At 42.2% G+C, this 23,199-nt stretch overlaps 2 protein-coding genes across 5 annotated transcripts in view; both read left to right on the top strand.

Annotated features, from left to right (window-relative positions):
- The window catches only part of agbl4 (AGBL carboxypeptidase 4), a 405,619-nt gene that overhangs the window by 281,625 nt on the left and 100,795 nt on the right, over positions 1-23,199 (top strand). The gene's annotated exons all lie outside the window — the stretch shown is intronic.
- Positions 3,165-23,054, top strand: bend5 (BEN domain containing 5). Of its 2 annotated transcripts, none has more exons than XM_029707239.1 (6): positions 3,165-3,477; positions 13,620-13,750; positions 15,041-15,428; positions 20,981-21,129; positions 21,932-22,145; positions 22,261-23,054. In XM_029707239.1, the coding sequence occupies exons 1-6, from the start codon at positions 3,300-3,302 to the stop codon at positions 22,455-22,457; spliced, it is 1,257 nt and encodes a 418-aa protein (XP_029563099.1). In that variant the 5' UTR covers positions 3,165-3,299; the 3' UTR covers positions 22,458-23,054. The 2 variants fall into 2 exon arrangements, with proteins under 2 accessions (XP_029563099.1, XP_029563098.1); XM_029707238.1 differs by having other exon boundaries at positions 15,041-15,488.

The raw sequence follows: 23,199 nt of genomic DNA, 5'->3' as shown, positions 1-23,199 counted from the left end.
CAGCCATTGCACTAATGCTAGTTATGCATTGGCTCACAAAACTACCTCTAACTTCCTTCATACTGGACACAGAGACATAAAAATGGTATCCACAAGTTAATCTGACCCTGGGGAAGGGATGCATTGCCAAAATCCCAAAGTATCCCTTTAACGCATATTTCGATTAGTTCACCAAATTATCCTGCTGTCCCTGCTGTATGCTCATTTGCCTGGCAAAGGCTGTGGCGTTCTGCATGCCAGCCTGCTGGCGTCAAACCCAGCCAGCCATCAGGCACACCTGTGCTAGCGTCTGTCCATCGCACATATTGGCACAGGTGCTTTGTTTTGATTGGCTGTGCTCTAATGTTAATGCATCCCTAGCATCACAGCGTTTTTACCAAAATCGCATGTCCACTTGAAAGCCCCATCCAACACACAGGCATGAAGGGACTAAAGACCTGCTGTGAATATATGTGAAGCCCTTTTGAATTCCAGGCACAACGAGATGACGTCCGTCTCAGCAGTCTAATTCCATCATCATCATTATTGCTATTATCCCATGTCTCTTTTTAATACAGGGTAATGTATCACCAATAAAGATAAATGAGAGAGGCATGGAGGAGCTAATTGGCAGGACATGATGTCTGACTCTACACTGACTAAAGTTTACAGTGTTAACTGCTCCCAAAGCTTCAGGAAAATTCAACCTTTATGTGGCCCAACTTCTCTGTTAATACCACTGAGGGGATAGATTTTGTCCTCATTGTATTACCTTCTAACTGTGCTATAAAGGTGTATTTAACATGCTGCTTTTATGTATTTAAGGGTGGGGAAACATCAGTCTACACAGTTTCTTGTGTAATGTCATTTTTACATATGGCAGCCTACTTTTGTTTTGTAGTTTTAATGGTTTTAAGTATATCTATTCTCATTCCACAGTGAGTGCAGTGTTTAGAATTAGTGTGCAGATCCGTTAAGGCACATGCTACGGGTCAGGTAGCTTGAGGTAGGACAGGGGAAGTTCAGTCTTAAGCCTGAGACACTTCAAAACAACAGCTCCTGGAATTGAGCTGTTTTATTGTGCCAGACACAGGCTTGAGGACCTAGCCATTGGACAGTAGATTAGATTAACAGTAATCCTCCATTGGAGACATTGGAGACGAGAAGCTGCTGAAATCTTGTCTACCAGTGATGCTCACTGGTCTAGTTTATTAAAGCCCTGTACAAGTGTCCTTTGTCTTTCTATTTCAGGGTTTCAGAAAGTAATTTTGTTTTTCTCGTTGTCTTATCCCAGGATGATTGACGTTTAACTGATACACAACTCATTTTCCTATGAATGTTAGCAATTTACACTGAGTGCACAAAACATTAGGGACACCTTCCAAATATTGAGTTGCACCCCCTTTTGCCCTCTGAACAGCCACAATTTATTGGGGCATGGACTCTACAAGGTGTCGAAAGCGTTCCACAGGGATGATAGTCCAGGTTGACCCCAATGATTCCCACAGTGGTGTCAAGTTAGCTGGATAGTGTACCATTCTTGATACACACAGAAAAGCCCAGCAGCTTTGCAGTTCTTGACACTCAAACCAGTATGCCTGGCACCTACAACCATACACCGTTTAAAGACACTTAAATATTTTGTCTTGCCCATTCACCGTTTGAATGGCACACATACACAATCCATGTCTCAATTATCTCAAGGCTTAAAAATCCTTCTTTAACCTGTCTCCTCCCCTTCACTGATTGAAGAGGATTTTACAGGTGACATCAATAAGGGATCATAGCATTCACCTGGATTGTTCTGGTCAGTCTGTCATGTTTTGTACACTCAGTGTATAACTTAGCACTTTATTTTGGTACTGCTTCCCACTCACATGTACACTACAGAGAATATTTTAGCTGCCCAGAGAGATCCCCACTGGGGTTACAGCGGTAGTAGCTAGCTACCACATTGAAATAGGAGATCAACCTCTACTACAACAATTGAAATAGCCAACTGGTTACCTGTCCTCATTCTCCGTCAGGAAAAATCTCCACTGGACAATAACTCTCAGAACCCTCAGCAAGAGGAAACTCATAAGTGAAATTACAGCAACCTATGCCCCGAGCCTTGATGTCTGATCTGAATCAAAAAATGAAATTAAATAACAGAGTAGAAAAGGCATCCAAGTTCTGCATCAGTTACTTTTCAATTACAACAGGCGAAGCAGAACGAAATTGTTAGTGCCATTTATCGACTATGCTACTCTCTATTAAAGTACAAGTGAAGAAATCCATTCCATTGTGTAACAGCCTGACTATTTTACTATAACAAAGAGTTTCCTTTCTGTCAGATGGCTTTTGTCATCTAGTGTGAAGAAAAGGTACACCAGGCAACACATTGACTGAGACACACTTGTACGCCCACAGACAAATAGAATCAGAGATCAGACCAGATAATCATCTCTGTGGCCCTTCTTCTCTTCTCTTGGTTTCATCCCAGGGGGTTGAGGACTCAATGGGACCTACAGAGGCAGAATGAAAGTAATAGGTGAATGTATTGATTACAATAATGATTGGTTTGTGGAAATGCCATGTCTTTATCTGGAAGTATCTGGAAAGAAACAGCCGGAAAAAAGCTGAAATATTATAGTCAGCTCACTAGGAACCATTTTTCTTGAATATCCCCAGTAGTTTAGGAAGTTGACTTTTATTGTATTTCAAACTATGATTTCCATATGTACAAACACCAAAATAAAGATTCCTTTAGATTAAACTTCTGTGATGACAAATGTGTGATTTATCACAGTCACAATCACCAACAAGATAATATCCTGCAGATCCTTTTGAGTTACAGTAAGGGGGATTTTAAATCAATCACGTTGTGTGCCCCTGCCCCCTACAAAAAAAAAAGAAAAGCATAAAAAAAAACGTTCAATCACTTTATGGCGCAAACTGTCATTTTTCAGCTGTCAGGGTTGAGATGCGGGTTTGACTGAATCTCTGCCCATGCCTTTACTATAGGATATTATGTGTGCCCAATGTTGATATGTGTACACTGTCAGTAAATATATATTTTATTTTATTATTTTATGAAATTATTTCATGAATTTATTTTACATTTAATTTTGATGAAGAAAATATTAGTTTATTCTTTTCTCCATTAGCAATGTCTTATGATGGAGCGCGCGACTAATTTCCTGAAGTGATGTAGACCAGGCCAGAGTAGCAGAGGGCAGAATAGAAACCCTCCTCAATTCCACTTTAAATTTGTTTAAATACTTATACTTGGAGGGAAAACTGTCAACCAATCCAAAGTAAAGGACCAAAGAAAAATAATGTATGCTTTTGTGAGGTTCTTGGAAGACGATATGTGCTACGCTTTACCTGCTTCAAATGTGAAAGATTTTAGACCTCTGCACAAAACAGATTTTGATAATCAGGTGTATCTGGTTCTCAGAACAGAAGAGAATGGTGCAGGCCAGCCGGGCAAAGCACAGATTCTTGCCCTTGCAGGTAAGTTAGCTTCATGATCTCTTTGTTTTACTGTTTATGCATTGAAATAGTTAAAATGTTTGAAGTGAGCCATATCAGAGAAGAAGATAACACACGGTCTTCTGTTAAAAACACTAACTTAGCTAGCTAGCTATCAAGCTAGCGTTGTTCTCGCAATGATGCTATTGCTAACGTTACCTAGCTTGCAAGTTTACAGATATATTTGTTCTCATCACATATTTACATATGAAAGCTACATAGAGTTCTTGTTGACATTGTTTTTAGCTAACGTGGCTAGCTATCTAAACTAGCTAATGTATAGCTAGTTATGTGACATCAACGTTAGCTTGTTTGCTAATGTTAGCTGAGCCAGCCACTCACACATCCAGCTTGCTTACTAACATTGGATACGTTAGCTAGCAATACACAACACTTCGACACGGTAGTTTGCTAGCTACGTGATGTGATGACTGTCACTGTCAGTCGACCTTTGGTAGCTAGCTCGGACAACGTAAAGCCAGCTGCAAGCAAGTTGGCTAGCAATCAATATGTATCCACCACGTCACCGGTTATACGTTTTGTTCATGCGTTCACACTTGCATCGTGTAACAGAGCAGCCACAAGTAGCTAGCTAAGCTTTGCACCATCCATAACTGGTATTTAGCACGATTATTAATAATCCTCGTGTCTAAACAGTCCCTGGGTTTAAATATCTGAATGATCTCAGGTCCCTGGCTAATGTCAGTTGAGTGTGCATTAGTTAGGTTTGTTGTTGTTTGAGATTGTCATAGTGTTGCTCGCTAACCCAACAAGATCTCTCTCACAGCAGAATTAGACGTATGACATTATATAAACGTACAAAAAAAATCGAAGTTGCTTGAAACGTCACATTTCGAAGTGTTATTGTTGCTCTAGCTTTCAATTTATCCAAACTTAAAATGTAGAAGTTAAGGGTAGGTTTAGGCACTCATTCCGAATGTTTAAGGTTTGGTATAGGATTCAAACGGAAAATAAAAACCAGTGTAAAAAAAATAAAAAAACTGTCCACGACTGATCGAACATGCGACCTGGCTCACTTTTTAAGACATTTCTCAACGTCCTCAGGTCATGGATAGACGTCCAATTTCTATGTCCATCTTGAACGACCTGGCTGAGCTAATTGTATGACTCTCTAGGTTCATACTGGATAGCTAGGTATGGAGCGAGATAGCAGCCAAAAGGTTGAAAATGCCTATCGTTATTATCGTAAGGAAATCCATATGTAAATTGTTACGATCGTAAACCGATGTCAAAGCTGACTTGCATACCTATATAAAGTATGTACATGACGTAATGACACCATGTAAAATTTTGCGCTACACGTGCAACACAGCATTCCTAACCGAGCCCACAATGTCTGCTGTGTGGAACGAGCAGTCAGCAAGTTGAGCAGTCATTTGAAAGAGTAAGAACATTTCAGGGAGACAACTCAAAGGCGAAATCCATTAACGACCTCTAGTACAAACCCTAACTTACGACTATGAATGACCATTTAGACATTTCAGTTCTTACTTTATGTCTCCCGTTACTTGGTTACAGATCGTTTTTATACTTGCAAACTTTTGTCAGTAGTGGAGCATCTCCAAAGGACATGAACCGAATGTAGCTTGTCAAAGTTAGATAGTCAATCAAGCAACTCTAGCCCAGATGTTAGTTGCTTTGCAGCTTCTGGTTTCATTTCCAAAATAAAAGTAGAGCTTGTTTTAGAACTGCATTCGATAATGACGTTATACCAGTAGATGGCGTAGTATAGGCTTGGGCCTTCAGCAAATTATCTGTTTACCCTATCAGCCACAGCAAGTGCTTGAACTATTTTGGTTAAAATGTATTTAAATGCTATATTTAGAGGCCTGTGAGTTAGGGTCTCTTTTTAATGGGAGCCCTATAATAAAAAGTTATAAAACACAGAGTTCTAAAATTATTCTGCAAGACACCAGTACCCAAGATGATAGCTTAAATTGCAATGCTTACAAGTTGAAGAACAATTTTTTTGGGGGGGATAGGCCTAAATTAAACATTTTAAAATTTTGAAGTGATAGGCTGAAGACATTTTGAATACGTACATTTGTTTATTGAAATCCATATGTAAGACTGTTCTATTTTCTTTAATTTAGTTCCTATTGCAACTCAGGCAAATGATAGGATGGATGACATACTTACTGAACTGAATGAAGGATTCCTTTGGGGGGGTGTTGAGAGAGCGCTACTGCTATTGGCTGAGTCGCGAGAGGAGAGGCAGCAGCACTCACGCACGTCCCGACAACTTTTTACCAGTTGTAGGTAGGCTATTTAGATTGTGGTTATTGAGACGCCTCTTTCCAACCCCTTTTCCATAAAACATGTTAACACGCTACAACTGAGACGAAGCACTGGAAAACGATTTTGGGCGCACTAGAGTGCATTACATGAATTTGCTCGGAGGTGGTTTAAACTGCATTCTAATGTTGACTTTGCTTAAAGAAAATACCTTATTTAAGTATTCAGAGCCTTTGCTATGAGACTCAAAATTGAGCTCAGGTGCATCCTGTTTACATTGATCATCCTTGAGATGTTTCTACAACTTGGAGTCTACCTGTGGTAAATTCAATTGATTGGACCTGATTTGGAAAGGAACACACCTGTCTATATAAGGTTGCACAGTTGACAGTGCATGTCAGAGCAATAACTAAGCCATGAAGTGGAAGGAATTGTCCTTAGTGCTTCGAGACAGGATTGTGTCTAGGCACAGATCTGGGGAAGGGTAACAAAAAATGTGTGCAACATTGAAGGTCCCCAAGAACACAGTGGCCTCCATCATTCTTAAATAGAAGAAGTTTGGAACCACCAAGACTCTTCCTAGAGCTGGCTGCCTGGCCAAACTGAGCAGTCGGGGGAGAAAGGCCTTAGTCAGGGAGGTGACCAAGAACCCTATGGTCGCTCTGACAGAGCTCCAGAGTATCCTCTGTGGAGATGGGAGAACCTTCCAGAAGGACAACCATCTCTGCAACACCAATCAGGCCTTTATGGTAGTGGCTAGACGAAAGCCATTCCTCAGTAAAAGGCACATGACAGCCTGCTTGGACTCTGACCATGAGAAACAATGGCTTGAATGCCAAGTTTCACATCTGGAGGAAACCTGGCACCATCCCTACGGTGAAGCATGGTGGTGGAAGCATCATGCTGTGGGGACGTTTTTCAGTGGTAGGGACTGGGAGACTAGTCAGGATCGAGGGAAAGATGAACGGAGCCAAGTACAGAGAGAACCTTGATGAAAACCTGCTCAGGACCTCAGACTGGGGCAAAGGTTCACCATCCAACAGAACAACGACACTAAGCACACAGCCAAGACAATGCAAGAGCAGCTTCAGGACAAGTCTCTGAATGTCCTTGAGTGAACCAGCCAGAGCCTGGACTTGAACCCAGTTTAACATCTCTGGAGATACCTGAAAATAGCTGTGCAGCGAGGCTCCCCATCCAACCTGACAGGGCTTGAGAGGATCTGCAGAGAAGAATGGGAGAAACTCCCCAAATACAGGTGTACCAAGATTGTTGCGTCATACCCAAGAATACTCGAGGCTGTAATCGCTGCCAAAGGTGCGTCAACAAAGTACTGAGTAAAGGGTCTGAATACTTATGTAAATGTCATTTTACGTTTTTTTTATACATTTGCAAAAAAATGTGAACACCTGTTTTTGCTTTGTCATCATGGGGTAATGTGTGTAGATTGAAGGGGGAAAAAGCACTAATCAATTTTAGAATAAGGCTCTGACGTAACAATGTTGTAAAACTCAAGGGGTCTGAATACTTTCCAAATGCACTGTACCATACCCCAATGTGCCTTATTGCTTAATCATAGCAGCCAACGAACTAAATCGACATCCATTGATGGAAAAATGATCTGCCGAGCTTAATAAGGGTAAATTATTTCTACTCTTGCTACATTTTCAAATTCCTTTATTACGTCATGTCATAGCTCGCAATAATTATTTTTAGGTAAACCTAATTTTGCTTCAAACGTCATTACAAGTTACTACGATATTCCTTAGTTGGCTCGATAATGTTATGGAAAAAGGGTTTATTGTATAAATATTGGAACTCCTTATCTTGCTGTGAAAAAAGAATTGGCCTAGATTTTAGGCCTTTTTGGTGGGTTTTGAGTGGTCATTGGACTCGAAATTGTAGCTAGACCTGGCAACCTTTGGAGTAATAGAGAATGGACACTTTTAACTTGAAAATGTGCAGGATACCTCTTTCCGTGTTCCCTGGCTTCCGTTTATTTTAGACTGTGTTATGCTTGTTCATGTAGCAATCCTCATAGGCCGTTTGGTGTATGTTTTTTTTGTTTGTTGGCGAGATGAAACTACCAAAACTCTTAACGGTTTTAATGTACGTCAGAATTGCAGCACAAGATGTGTTCAAGCCTAAAACCTTTGTCTGTAATCGTAACGTTTGCATGTTCAAGATGAAATTTTACGTTTTATGTTTCACGCATGGCTTTTCTTACGATTCTAACAATTTACGTATGGATTTTCTCACGATCCTAACGATACGTATGTTCAACCTTTTGGCAGGTATCTTGTTCCGTAGCTAGAAAACACACACTTATGTGAAGTTGTCCACAATAAGGAGTAGCCACAATAGTGGAATTTGCGATCACCTTAAAAATGAAAGTTACTAATTGAAAGCGTTGCGAATGTATTCAAAAAGTGGAATCATGCCATAGTTGGACTAGATAATGTTGGATTGTTATATCAATTCTACAAAAGACAGTAATTAGTTCATTTAAAAAGGTAGTTGGGAAAATAAATAACTTTCTAAATCCAGATATAAAATGTTTTTTATGAAGCTGTTTTCTGTCGAATGTGTTGCACTAATGTATTTTCTGTGAAGGAAAACTATAGTTGCATGCCTCTGATCACTCTATTGAAGCAAAAAAAACACTGTTCACTTTCAGTATGAAACACAGGTGAAATGGTTTAAACAGATTTAAACATTTTTGTCTGCGTTTTGAAAATGCAGATTTCTGAACTCTTAATGAAACCCCTGACTGAATGTATTGGGGGGCCTACTTACACTGCATGACTAAAAGTATATGTGGACACCTGCTCATTGAACATTTCATTCCAAAATCATGGTCATTAATATGGATTTGGTCCCCCCCCCTTGCTGCTATAACAGCCTCCACTCGTCTGGGAAGGCCTTTCACCAGATGTTGGAACATTGCTGCGGGGACTTGCTTCCATTCAGCCACAAGCATTAGTGAGGTCCGGCACTGATGTTGGGCGATTAGACATGGCTCGCAGTCGACGTTCCAATTCATCCCAAAGGTGTTCGATGGGCTTGACGTCAGGGCTCTGTGCAGGCCAGTCAAGTTCTTCCACACCGATCTCGACAAACCATTTCTGTATGGACCTCGCTTTGTGCACGGGGCATTGTCATGCTGAAACAGGAAAGGGCCTTCACACAGAATTGTATGCAATGTCATTGTATGCTGTAGCATTAAGATTTCCATTCACTGGAACTAAGGGGAACTAGCGCCAAAAAATGATTCTTCCTCCACCAAACTTTACAGTTGGCATTATACATTGGGGCAGGTAGCATTCTCCTGGGATCCGTCAAACCCAAATTCGTCCGTTGGACTGCCAGATGGTTTTTAACAAAGAGTTCAGAAAGAACTAATCAATGAGACCAAAACCCATGTCTTCATCACACTCCTCAGACTCCTCCATATTGTCCTCCTTCAACAAGGAATGTGCAAAGTTTCAACAGGCTTTTCAATTGCGATGTCGCCGAAGACCCATCTGCTTGCCACGGCCCGCTAGCTTTCTGAATCACCGTGTCTCCAGCTCGCCTAGCGTAGTAGTGACTACCGAATGGCTCCCTGACTCACCTATTGCTGCTCATTGGACCCTATGATCACTTGGGTACACATGCCTCTACCTAATGTCCTCAGCCCCCACCTGTGCCCTGGACACCATATGGGAATTGATTTCCCCCCCATCTATCTTCAGAGTTCGTACTGTTAGGTGACATAAACTGGGATATGCTTAACACCCTGCCGTCCTACAATCTAAGCTAGATGCCCTCAGTCTCACACACATTATCAAGGAACCTACCAGATACAACCCTGAATCCGTAACCATGGGCACCCTCATAGATATCATCCTGACCAACTTGCCCCCTAAATACACCTCTGCTGTCTTCAACCAGGATCTCAACGATCACTGCCTCATTGCCTGTGTCCGTAATGGGTCTGCGGTCAAACTACCACCCCTCATCACTGTCAAACGCTCGCTTAAACACTTCAGCGAGCCACCGTTTCTAATCGACCTGGCCCGGGTATCCTGGAAAGATATTGACCTATTCCGTCAGTGTGGCTCAGTTGGTAGAGCATGGTGTTGTGGGTTCGATTCCCACGGGGGACCAGTACGGAGAAAAAATGTATGAAATGTATGCACTCACTACTGTAAGTCGCTCTGGATAAGAGCCTCTGCTAATTGACTAAAATGTAAATGTAATGATGCCTGGTTGCTCTTTAAAAGTGCTTTCCTCACCATCCTAAATAAGCATGCCCCGTTCAAAAAATGTAGAACTAAGAACAGATATAGCTCTTGGTTCACTCCAGACTTGACTGCCCTTGACCAGCACAAAAACATCCTGTGGCGTACTGCATTAGCATCAAATAGCACCCGCGATATGCAACTTTTCAGGGAAGTTAGGAACCAGTATACACAGTCAGTTAGAAAAGCTAAAGCTAGCTTTTTCAAACAGAGATTTGCATCCTGTAGTGCTAATTCCAAAAAGTTTTGGGACACTAAACTCCATGGAGAATAAGAGCACCTCCTCCCAGCTGCCCACTGCACTGAGGCTAGGAAAAACTGTCACCACTGATGAATCTACGATAATTGATCATTTCAATAAGCATTTTTCTATGGCTGGCCATGCTTTCCACCTGGCTTCCCCCCCGCTTCTCCTTCACCCAAATCCAGACAGCTGATGTTCTGAAAGAGCTGCAAATTCTGGATCCCTACAAATCAGCTGGGCTAGACAATCTAGACCCTCTCTAAAATTATCCACCGAAATTGTTGCAACCCCTATTACTTGCCTTTTCAACCTCTCTTTCGTATCGTCTGAGATCCCCAAAGATTGGAAAATCTGCTGCGGTCATACCCGTCTTCACAGGGGGAGACACTCTAGACCCAAACTGTTAGACCTATATCCATCCTGCCCTGCCTTTCTAAAGTCTTCAAAAGCCAAGTTACCAAACAGATCACTAACCATTTCGAATCCCACCGTACCTTCTCCACTATGCAATCTGGTTTCCGAGCTGGTCGTGGGTGAACCTCAGCCCCGCTCAACGTCCTAAACGATATCGTAACCGCCATCGATAAAAGACAGTGCTGTGCAGCCGTCTTCATCGACCTAGCCAAGGCTTTCGACTCTGTCAATCACCGCATTCTTATCGGCAGACTCAACAGCCTTGGTATCTCAAATTACTGCCTCGACTGGTTCACCAACTACTTCTCAGATAGAGTTCAGTGTGTCAAAACGGAGGGCCTGTTGTCCGGACCTCTGGCAGTCTCTATGGGGGTGCCACAGGGTTTAAATCTCGGGCCGACTCTTTTCTCTGTATATATCAATGATGTCGCTCTTGCTGCTGGTGAGTCTCTTATGCACCTCTATGCAGACGACACCATTCTGTAACCATCTGGCCCTTCTTCTTTGGACACTGAGTTAACAAACCTCCAAACGAGCTTCAATGCTATACAACACTCTTTCTGTGGCCTCCAACTGCTTTTAAATGCTAGTAAAACTAAATGCATGCTCTTCAACCGATTTGCTGCCTGCACCTGCCCTCCCGACGAGCATCACTACTCTGGACGGTTCTGACTTAGAATATGTGGACAACTACAAATACCTAGGTATATGGTTAGACTAAACTCTCCTTCCAGACTCCCATTAAGCATCTCCAATCCAAAATTAAATCTAGAATCAGCTTCCTATTTCGCAACCAAGCATCCTTCACTCATGCTGCCAAACATACCCTCGTAAAACTGACTATCCTTCCGATCCTTGACTTCGGTGATGTCATTTATAAAATAGCCTTCAACACACTACTCAGCAAATTGGATGCAGTCTATCACAGTGCCATCCGTTTTGTCACCAAAGCCCCATATACTACCCACCACTGCGACCTGTATGCTCTCGTTGGCTGGCCCTCGCTACATATCCGTCGCCGTACCCACTGGCTCCAGGTCATCTAGAAGTCTTTGCTAGGTAAAGCCCCGCCTTATCTCAGCTCACTGGTCACCATAGCAACACCCACCTGTAACACACGCTCCAGCAGGTATATTTCACTGGTCATCCCCAAAGCTAACACCTCCTTTGACCGCCTTTCCTTCCAGTTCTCTGCTGCCAATGACTGGAACGAGTTGCAAAAATCACTGAAGCTGGAGACTAGTATTTCCCTCTCTAACTTTAAGCATCAGCTGTCACAGCAGCTTACCGATCACTGTGCCTGTACACAGCCCAACTGTAAATAGCACACCCAACTACCTCATCCCCGTGTCATTTTTTTTTGTTTCTCTTTTGCACCCCAGTATCTCTACTTGCACATCTATCACTCCAGTGTCAATGCTAAATTGTAATTATTTAGCCTCTATGGCCTATTTGTCTTACCTCCCTAATCTTACTACATTTGCACACACTGTACATATACCTTTTCTATTGTGTTTTTGACTGTACGTTTGTTTATCCCATGTTTGTTTATCCCACTGTGTTTTTCTCGCACTGCTTTGCTTTATCTTGGCCAGATCGCTGTTGTAAATGAGAACTTGTTCTCAACTAGCCTATCTGGTTAAATAAAGGTAAAATAAATACAAATATAAGTACCCTGTGCAATTCTGAAATCTAATACATCCACAGTGCGATTTAACAGATTTTATTTATTTTTATGTCAAATTAACTTGTTTTTGTTCATGTATATAACAGTCCAAACTTGTTTAACATTATCAAGTCCAAATATGGCATAATTCCACTATTTGTAACTATTTGCATCACTTTCAATTAGGGACTCTTATTTTGAAGGTGAACCTCATTCCAATATTGTGGATAATTCTTATTGTGGCTAGCTTCACATAAGTACATCAAACTACATGCAGCTTATTTACTGAAGATGGTTGAAACTCAAGTGCCAGATGGAAATCCATAAAAGGTCTTCGGGCTGGCTCATTTTATGGAGGGTGATCAGTGCCAGTTCAAAAATGCAATGCTTAAATGCCCAAATGATAAATGCATTTATATGTTCATAGCAGTGGGCGTGCAACAATGAAATTGCAATGTTAAAATGGTTAATTGAAAATTGGTAACTGTAAACAGAAATTGCAAATGGAAAGGGGCTGTTTTCATTTCCCAACTGCTCAATTTTAACATTTTTCTCTTTTAATTTTCAATGTTCATGCAAATTGCTTCCTGGATGCGTGAACCAGGAGAGCAACACGACACCACCATGCATTGGTACATACTAGCCATGTCAGGCTCTCGCTGCAATGATTTTAACTGGTGTAACCGACGGGGTTCGAACCTGGTGTCCTGTACACCAGAATAACCTATTGGCCTGTTAAGCCAAGGCCTAGGCAATTTAGATTGTACTTTTTCCTGGGTTCAGGCAAAGTTAACAAAACACTAGGCTAAGTTGCTCATCACGTGCACAGTCACCGAGCCACTTCTTCCTGGTTAGTTGTCCGCATGATGAGTACCCTTGCATGATACCTGACGGGTTGCATTGGTGATAGACTGGTTTAGTTGGATAATGTGCACTTTTACCATTTTTATTTAAAATTAAGCATATCCATTTTCCATTTTCAATTAACATTTTTCTATTTTCATTTAAACTTTGCAATTGAATTGTGGCATGAATCATGCGCACTGTTTTGAAAATAAAAATACATTTATAAGTTTCACATACCAATTTAGAATCTAAGTTTTGCATTTTCAAACTGGCACTGATCACCCTCCATAATATTTGCTATAACACAACAAATTCAGTCTGATTTTGAGAATCTTTTTTTCTCTAATGTAACCTTTATTTCTGTCTGAAGAGTTTATATATTTGATTTCAGCTGACACTAAGCTCTATTTTGCAGATAACATTGATGAGTTTGAACACAATATAATGCAAAAGAAGATGAAAATTCCTAAGATGTCGACAAGGAATATGGGATATTCAGTTGAGAACCACTTTGGGGAGGAACGACTGCCATTGAGACATAAAAAGGTAGGTGCAACAAAGCAAGGTAGTCAACTAGTCATGGTTTTCAAACTGTTAGAGCATTTCTGTGGTTTTTGTGGTCAGTGAATTTGACCTCATGACTCTTCCCAGTGATTATAGCACATCATGTAATTTTGTCAAGCAAGCCCCCCCCCCCCCCCCCCCCCCACCGCTATGGATATTTACATTTTAAACCTATATATATATATATATTGAACAAAAATATAAACACAAAATGTAAAGTTATGAGCTGAAGTAAAAGATCCCAGAAATGTTCCTTATGCACAAAAAGCTTATTTCTCAAAGCTTTTGTGCACAAATTTGTTTTTCCCTTTTAGTGAGTATTTCTCCTTTGCCAAAATAATCCATCCACCTGACATGTATGGCATATCAAGAAGCTGATTAAACACAGGTGCACAGGTTACATAGATGCACCTTGTGCTGGGGACAATAAAAGGCCACTGTAAAATGTGCAGTTGTCACACTACATAATGCCAGAAGTTTTGAGGGAGCGTGCAATTGCCATGCTGACTGCAGGAATGTCCACCAGAACTGTTGCCAAATAATTGAATGTCCAATTCTCTACAATAAGCCGCCTTCAATGCCGTTTTAGAGAATTTTGCAGTATGCCCAACCGGCCTCACAACCGCAGACCACGTGTAACTACGCCAGCCCAGGACCTCCACATCCGGCTTCGTTACCTGCAGGATTTCCAGAGACCTGCCACCCAGACAGCTGATGAAACTGAGGAATAGTTCTGTCCGTAATAGTTCTGTCCGTAATTTTGCAGTATGCCCAACCGGCCTCACAACCGCAGACCACGTGTAACTACGCCAGCCCAGGACCTCCACATCCGGCTTCTTTACCTGCAGGATTTCCAGAGACCTGCCACCCAGACAGCTGATGAAACTGAGGAATAGTTCTGTCCGTAATAAAGTTATTTTGTGGGGGAAAAACTAATTCTGATTGGCTGGGCCTAGCTCCCCAGAGGCCCACGCTGATCCCCTGCCCAGTCATGTGAAATCCATAGGGGTTAATGAATTTATTTCATTTGACTGATTTCCTTATATGAACTGTAACACAGTAAAATCATAATTGTTGCATTTATATTTTTGTTCTGAATATAAATATAAAGTCAAATGTATGTAATAAATTTGACTGAAAATATGACATGACACACCAGATCACTCTTATCACATGAAATGATGATGCAGGCTCCACTTCATTATTATCACATTCATAACCCTTGTGTTTTAAACACTGATAACCTGCATTATATCCTATTTGATTCTACAGGCCCAGACACAGGACCATGGGCGTCCCACAGCCAACTCCTCGAAGAGCCTGGCAGCGGTGGTGGCCCGCCTGGAGAGGAACGCTGTGAGTTCCTGCATAGAGGGAGAGGATGACCTGGAGGAGGACAGGCTGGCTGAGTTGGAAGAGGGGGACTCTGGGCCTGAGAAGGAGGTGGTACCGCGGGTTCTGTATGAGGAGCTGGTCCACAGCTACAGGCAGCAGGAAGAGGAGGTGAGGAGGCTACAGCAGGAGCTGGAGAGAACCCGCAGGCAGCTGGTCCAGCAGGCCAAGAAGCTGAAGGAGTATGGCAGCCTGCTGACAGAGGTGAAAGAGCTGCGTGACTTCAACAGGAGGCTGCAGGACGTACTCCTCATGAGGCTCGGCAGCGGTGAGAGAGACACACTAACCAGTCACCTATTACTGCAGCCTGCCATGCACATCTGTTCAGGTTAAGAAAAAACTGTTTTACTAGACTAGTGTCACCCACATTGAGTTGTCTCGATTTTTTTATCTGTAGGTTTGGGTATTGTCATTATATGCTTTTTATCAACTCTGCAGCTGATTGCTAAGTTATGAAGTATTTGGTTGTTATCGTTAGTCTTTAGTGTGTTTATGTTGTAAATCGTAGTATTTGCTTGATACTACAGCTATTTGAGGCGGCAGGTAGCCATAGTGGTTTGTGGTTGGACTAGTAACCGAAGGGTTACAAGATCGAATCCCCGAGCTGACAAGGTTAAAATCTGTCGTTCTGGCCCAGAACAAGGCAGTTAACCCACTGTTCCTAGGCCATCATTGAAAATAAGAATTTGTTCTTAACTGACTTGCCTTGTTAAATAAAGGTAAAATATAAATGCATTTGGACTTCTAGAGAGGAAGTGGTGTAATCAGTGAGTTTGCTAAAAACTTAAATATTGAGTGTCAAGTGCATGCTTCTTCCAATGTGTAACTTCCTGATGGAGTTACATGGCTTTGGGACTGAACTGGAATTGACTGATTATTTTTTGTATCATAAGAGACTCCGGGTTCGAGACTGCGACCAGAACACTCGCATTTGCGACCCTTTGACTTGGCAGTGTGACACCAATTTTTAATTGGACACTAGCGTGCCAGTGAAAGTTTTTTAAAGCTGGTCCTGTTAGTTTAATGTTGCTTGGTATAGGCCTACCAAAACTTTGGTACGTTTTCGATAATAGAACATAAAAAATGTTTTGATACTTTTGGTATTCCTGTGAAATGTCTCACGTTGTCTACTGATTGAGAGAGGATCAAGTCTGTCCGCGCAGCCTATGTCCCCTTATAGCACAACAGCACCGTGCCTGCTCCACTTACTCATTCTAGCTGTAGCCTGTCCTGAGGAACCACTGAACTCACTGGGAGTCTAGACTGCATCATGTTAACTCCCCACTCATACTGACTCTAGTCTGTCCTGAGGAACCACTGAACTCACTGGGAGTCTAGACTGCATCATGTTAACTCCCCACTCATACTGACTCTAGTCTGTCCTGAGGAACCACTGAACTCACTGGGAGTCTAGACTGCATCATGTTAACTCCCCACTCATACTGACTCTAGTCTGTCCTGAGGAACCACTGAACTCACTGGAAGTCTAGACTGCATCATGTTAACTCCCCACTCATACTGACTCTAGTCTGTCCTGAGGAACCACTGAACTCACTGGGAGTCTAGACTGCATCATGTTAACTCCCCACTCATACTGACTCTAGTCTGTCCTGAGGAACCACTGAACTCACTGGGAGTCTAGACTGCATCATGTTAACTCCCCACTCATACTGACTCTAGTCTGTCCTGAGGAACCACTGAACTCACTGGGAGTCTAGACTGCATCATGTTAACTCCCCACTCATACTGCACATAAGTTAACACACTTGAATAATGCAACACGACATGTAGAAATATTGAAAATGTTATTTACAGTTCGCAAAACTGTGCATTACAGGCTATAACACTTTACAATGCAGGAAGATACCAGTAGCTTCCAGCTTTGTAGGCTAACATTCCATGCTAAGGGGGGGTGTAACTTTTTTTTTTTGCTTTGGGAAGTTTAAAAAACATTTTTTTGTTAATTAGTTACGGGGGAGGGTAGTGCATTTTTTTCCCCCTGGTTTACATTTTGCAGGTTTGACCATATAATTTCTTCCATCCTAGCTAAATTTCCTCATCTGCTAGCATGCGCCTCCCATATATTATTTTTATTCCACAAGAACATAGAGGTATAGCTGATAGGCAGCGGAGAGGCCTGGTGCCTGATTGCGGATGGAAGAACAGTGAAGACATGAGACACGCAGCTCATAATGCTCCCCTATTGATCTCTTTTAGGGACATTGCAGTTATCTTACGTAGACTCCTACAACACCACAATGCAATGAATAATTGCATTACTGTTTTCGAGAGACTACACAATTCTAGTGAGAAGCGCTGTCTGTTGCTATGCTCCCAGCAGGCCCAGTTATTCATCAAAGCTTAATGCTCTGCCTCGTCTCTGATCAGAGCGGCTATTCCCCTATTTTGGCAGTGTGTCAAGAAGCAGTGCGGTTTGGCAGGGTCGTGTTACGGAGCACGCATAGCTCTCGACCTTCGCCTCTCCCGAGTCTGTACGGGAGTTGCAGCGATGGGACAAGACTATCTACCAATTGGATATCACGAAATTGGGGAGGAAAAAGGGGTATAAAAAATATATACAGTTGAAGTCGGAAGTTTACATACACTTTAGCCAAATACGTTTAAACTCAGTTTTTCACAATTCCTGACATTTAATCCTAGTAAAAATTCCCTGTTTTAGGTCAGTGTTCTATGGGATTGAGGTCAGAGCTTTGTGATGGCCACTCCAATACCTTGACTTTGTCCTTAAGCCAATTTGCCACAACTTTGGAAGTATGCTTGGGGTCATTGTCCATTTGGAAGACCCATTCACGACCAAGCTTAAACTTCCTGACTGATGTCTTGAGATGTTGCTTCAACATATCCACATAGTTTTCCTGCCTCATGATGCCATCTATTTTGTGAAGTGCACCAGTCCCTCCTGCAGCAAAGCACCCCCACAACATGATGCTGCCACTCCCATGCTTCACGGTTGGGATGGTGTTCTTCGGCTTGCAAGCTTCCCCCTTTTTCCTCCAAACATAACGATGGTCATTATGGCCAAACAGTTCTATTTTTGTTTCATCAGACCAGAGGACATTTCTCCAAAATGTACGATCTTTGTCTCCATGTGCAGTTGCAAACCGTAGTCTGGCTTTTTTGTGGTCGGTGGCTTCTTCCTTGCTGAGCGGCCTTTCAGGTTATGTCGATAAATTACTAGTTTTACTGTGGATATAGATACTTTTGTACCTGTTTCCTCCAGCATCTTCACAAGGTCCTTTGCTGTTGTTCTGGGGTTGATTTGCACTTTTCGCACCGAAGTACGTTCATCTCTAGGAGACAGAACGCGTCTCCTTCCTGTGCGGTATTACGGCTGCGTGGTCCCATGGTGTTTATACTTGCGTACTATTGTTTGTACAGACGAACGTGGTACCTTCAGGCATTTGGAAATTGCTCTCAAGGATGAATCAGACTTGTGGAGGTCTACAATTTTTTTTCAGAGGTCTTGGCTGATTTCTTTTGATGTTCCCATGATGTCAAGCAAAGAGGCACTGAGTTTGAAGGTAGGCCTTGAAATCCACCACAGGTACACCTCCAATTGACTCAAATGATTTCAATTAGCCTATCAGAAGCTTCTAAAGCCCTGACATAATTTTCTGGAATTGTCCAAGCTGTTTAAAGGCACAGTCAATTTGGTGTATGTAAACTTCTGACCCACTGGAATTGTGATACAGTGAATTATAAGTGAAATAATCTGTCTGTAAACAATTGTTGGAAAAATTACTTGTGTCATACACAAAGAAGATGTCCTAACCGACTTGCCAAAACTATAGTTTGTGTGGTGGTTTATTTCTTTACTATCAAATGAGGAGAGACAAACTTATCACACAAGTCAGTTATACTTAAACTAAATCTTTAATAATAAGAGCTTTGCAATAGCAATGACATTCAACGATTCACCATTTCTAATGATCTGTTGAGTGGCAACACAATGGCGACTGAGATCTTTTATAGCAAAGATCCACCCCCTAGTCGACATAACAAACCACAGATATTAGGAAAAGTTCACAAAGTGAGACTTTATAATGAGAAAGGAGTATCCCGTAGCCAGATAGCATTCACTATAAATTATCGTTCAGTTTGGTCCCTAAGACGAGGTTGCTATCTTGTTCCTGTTACTCCTAGCACGAAAACACCTACTCATCCAATGGCATAAATCAATTGTCAACTCTAGACACTACCACACACATCCCCCAAGGCCAAAGGAGAGTGACTGGCACACAAACATTGTGGAAACCAGTAATTGGTTCCCCATTAATCACACCATCCCTTCACATGGTTTAACAGATACATTCACAAATGAAGACAATGTTCCCTCCTGTCCTCTTCCCTTTCTGATATTCTGCATAGCACCAGGGACATGTAAAAGACAAGCCTGACCTCTCCCCTCTCTGGGCCCCAGGTGACTGAGCCCCAGCTGAGGGAAGAAGTGCAACTGCCAACACCAGAGTCCGAAGGGATACATTCTAATAACAAGTATATCACATAAGCATATTATGCAGATAAGACATCTTACATTTACATTTTAGTCATTTAGCAGACGCTCTTATCCAGAGCGACTTACAGTAGTGAATGCATACATTTCATACAATTTCATACATATCATACATTTTTTTTCTGTGCTGGCCCCCCGTGGGAATCAAACCCACAACCCTGGTGTTGCAAACACCATGCTCTACCAACTGAGCTACAGGTTCATTATCTATGTTACACAACTAATTCTGATTCATCCGCCACATTTGGTAACAAGACATTTTTGGAGTGGTTGGAAAATGAGTTTTAATGACTCCAACCTAAGTATAGGTAAACTTCCGACTTCAACTGTATCTGTGAGAATATCCAAGGGGCTTTTATATAATGCTAAATTAATAATAATAATAATCGCTTTAAAGAATAAGGTTTTGGAGATTTTGTTTTCAAATAAGGTAACATGAATGAGGAAAAAGGCCATTCTTGAACATGGGGTGGACATTGTTACTAATTTGTAAATAAAGCTAGTTTGTTATTCAGAATTATTTCTGTTTTTAGAGGGAGAGAAACCAAAAACCTACAGTCATCTCGTGGGTCTCCCAGTAGAGGCCGGCACGGGTATTGAACCAGCATCTGTAGCAACACAGCTTCCACTGCAATGCAGTTTTTCATCTGTAGCCCCATGAAGTCAGCCAAAAGAAGCCCCATAACTCAATGCATGCACACACTCCTATTGAATATGCATCCACCTGTATTGTGAATAGGCCTAGGCTACATTTTTATTTAATCAGTTTATCAATAGAGATGTACCATTCAAATAAATGATTACCATTATGTAGTCAGAGTGGTAAAAACAAAGTCAAATTGATTGTATAATTTATTGTATAAACGGACACAGGTCAGGTCATTATCTGTGTTCAGCTGTGAAATATTGGTGCGACCAAAATCGTGCTGGTGCCATCAACTGAAAAAGTAGGTGCCACCAGTTGAGAAAGTTAGTCTAGAACCCTGAGACTACTGTAGTGTAGAAGTGCAGCCCTCAAGCCAGTTCCATGGCCAGCTCCATGTGTTTTCAATTGGTGCCCCTGGAGTGTGATATGGGAGCCAGGTGGTGTAATGGACAGGCTAAAACCTTGCTGCAGGCGCCGGTCCAAAGTTAAGACTACAACTCCCTAACCACATGCTGTTGTGGATGAGTCAAGGCCTCTGTCAGTGTTCTAGGCTTGTTGTCACCTGAGAGACTAACAACACTATACAATGTGCCTAGAGATATGCATCTCAACATTACTTTTGATTTTGCACCTTATATAGAGCCTATGCATGACAATGGCACTCAGACAATCAAAGCGGAAGTGGTGGAAGCCGTCATTGAGCCACAGGAAGTGTGCAGAGAAGAGGCCAATACCAGCTCCAGCCACTCCCCCTCCCCAAGAACAGTCTACACTTGTAATGATGGCAAGGTGAGTGTCACCGACCCTGGTCTCACCCCCTTTCTTCCTTCCTCGCTGGGGTTGCTTTGATGGGTTGGAAGCATTCTATTTTCCCTTACACATGAACTTGGGAACTTGCATTGCACAAGCGTTCACCTCTCCTTGAGGGTAAACAAGGCTGAGATGATTGTCTGTATAGCTTAGACATCAGTACTGTTTATTGCCCTGATAGTGGTTGCAGGGCTATACACGTAGTAATTCTGCCTGCTTCACATGACAGGGGGGGAATTTGTGTTACAAGCAAAGAGCCTCTCAGTTCAAGCGTGAAGAACAAAAGCAAATTAGAACTCTCACACATTGCCCGCTATTAATTATTTCTACCAGAGGAATTGAAGTGACTGACAGGTAGCCCTAGAAAGAAAAAAGAGAAAGGGCTCCTCTAAGTTAAGAGCAGTGAAAAGCTTGTCTGCTGGCAAGGGGCCTAAAGCACATTAGCTGCAAAGGGAAAAGCCTTTGGATGCCAGCCTAAAGACTTCTCAGTGATAAAGGCAGGACGGCACACATGGCGCTCTCTGCATTCACTCACCTTTAACTCAGGGCAGGCCTGTCTCTGTGGTTCTATGCCAGTATAAATACTCATTGCAAGTCATCCACGCTGGAAACTATTGCCTCTTACTTATTAATGTAGCTGCTGAAACATGGCTCTTTGATTTCTAATTTGGGCTGAATAGTTGTGGGATGGGTTGCTTTGCTGCTGTTGGTTATAGTTCAGTGTGGTCACAGGTCTGAGTGTAGGTGACCCTCACTACATATCTGTGCTGTGTTGCTGCAGGTGCACCTGGGCGGGGGCATCTGGGTGCAGGAAGAGAAGTGGCACCAGCTACAGCGGACACAGGGAGACTCCAAGTTCACCAAGAACCTGGCCGTCATGATCTGGGGCACTGAGACCCTCAAGAACAGGAGTGTCACTGGCGTGGCCACCAAAAAGAAGAAAGATGCCCTTCCCAAGCCCCCGCTCTCCCCAAGCAAGCTGAAAATAGTCAGAGGTAGAACTGTGTAGGCCTGCTTTCAGATGTTTAGGCACTGTTTGCAACTCACAAAGTTTGAAATATCGCTTCATTTTTGGGGATGAATAATGCACTCTTATTTCCTTTTTTCCAGAGTGTCTGTATGACAGAGTGTCGCAAGAAACAGCAGACAGCGCAGAGATCACACAAAGATTGTCCAAAGTGAACAAATACATTTGTGAAAAAATTATGGATATCAACAAATCCATCAAGAACGAGGAGAGGCGGGAATCGAAGCTGCTCATTAGACAAACTGTCAAGAAGGAGAATTTTACCTATGATGGCATGTAGTGTCGTAAAGTTGTCACCATACTGTACCTCTCATTTTCTGGTGGGTAGGATCATGTGTGCCAGCACTAGAGATTTTCAGTGAGGGCCCAAGGCCCTAAACAATCCATCAGCTGTAAGACAGCTTTACCTGCCTGTCAATGCCGTGAGTGGTTGAGCGCTTTGGTATGAGTCATATGAACTGGTGTGAGTATTTTTATAAGCTTTAAGTAGGACTTTCTTGGAACTGCACTGTGGGTTAAGGGCTTGTAAGTAAGCATTTCACAGTAAGGTCTACATGTTGTATTCAGCGCATGTGACAAAGTTTGATTTGGCTGGGTGGACCTGGGTTTTAGAGATGTTTTTGTGTGGAGAGATTCTTAAAGCAATCTGGTTGTTAGAGAATGCAGTCGCACTCAAACCAAATGTTCTGTGTCAGAACATGACATTGAGTCCTAATATTCTCAGTGATTTCCCTTGAAAAATAAGTATTCTGGTTGTAAGAAGATATTTTGGAATAATCATGTTCGTGTGTGTGTGGTAGAAAGGTTAGCCATGATGAAGACCTTAGTGTTGAGGTCTCTGTGTGTGCTATTGATACTTAATGTGTTGTGGGGAGGATGTAAAGATGCACTTTTACAACAAGGTCATAATTGATCGATGCCACATTGCACAGATATTCTGTTGCCCTAGAGATTATTGCTGTGTATCTTCCATGGAAATATGGATTTCCATAGTCTAGAGCACCAATGAACATTAAGAGTTT

The sequence above is a fragment of the Salmo trutta genome, chromosome 22 (assembly GCF_901001165.1).
Source record: "Salmo trutta chromosome 22, fSalTru1.1, whole genome shotgun sequence".
NCBI lineage: Eukaryota > Metazoa > Chordata > Actinopteri > Salmoniformes > Salmonidae > Salmo > Salmo trutta.
The sequence above is the reverse complement of the archived record's forward strand: the minus strand, read 5'-3'. Positions and strand labels throughout refer to the sequence as shown.

Excerpts from the sequence above, each read along its gene's own strand:
- bend5 (XM_029707238.1), top strand. The coding sequence starts at position 3,300 with ATGTATGCTTTTGTGAGGTTCTTGGAAGACGATATGTGCTACGCTTTA. Across the intron at positions 13,751-15,040 it reads TGCCATTGAGACATAAAAAG|GCCCAGACACAGGACCATGG; the intron begins GTAGGTGCAACA and ends TTGATTCTACAG. Across the intron at positions 15,489-20,980 it reads TGCCATGCACATCTGTTCAG|AGCCTATGCATGACAATGGC; the intron begins GTTAAGAAAAAA and ends CACCTTATATAG.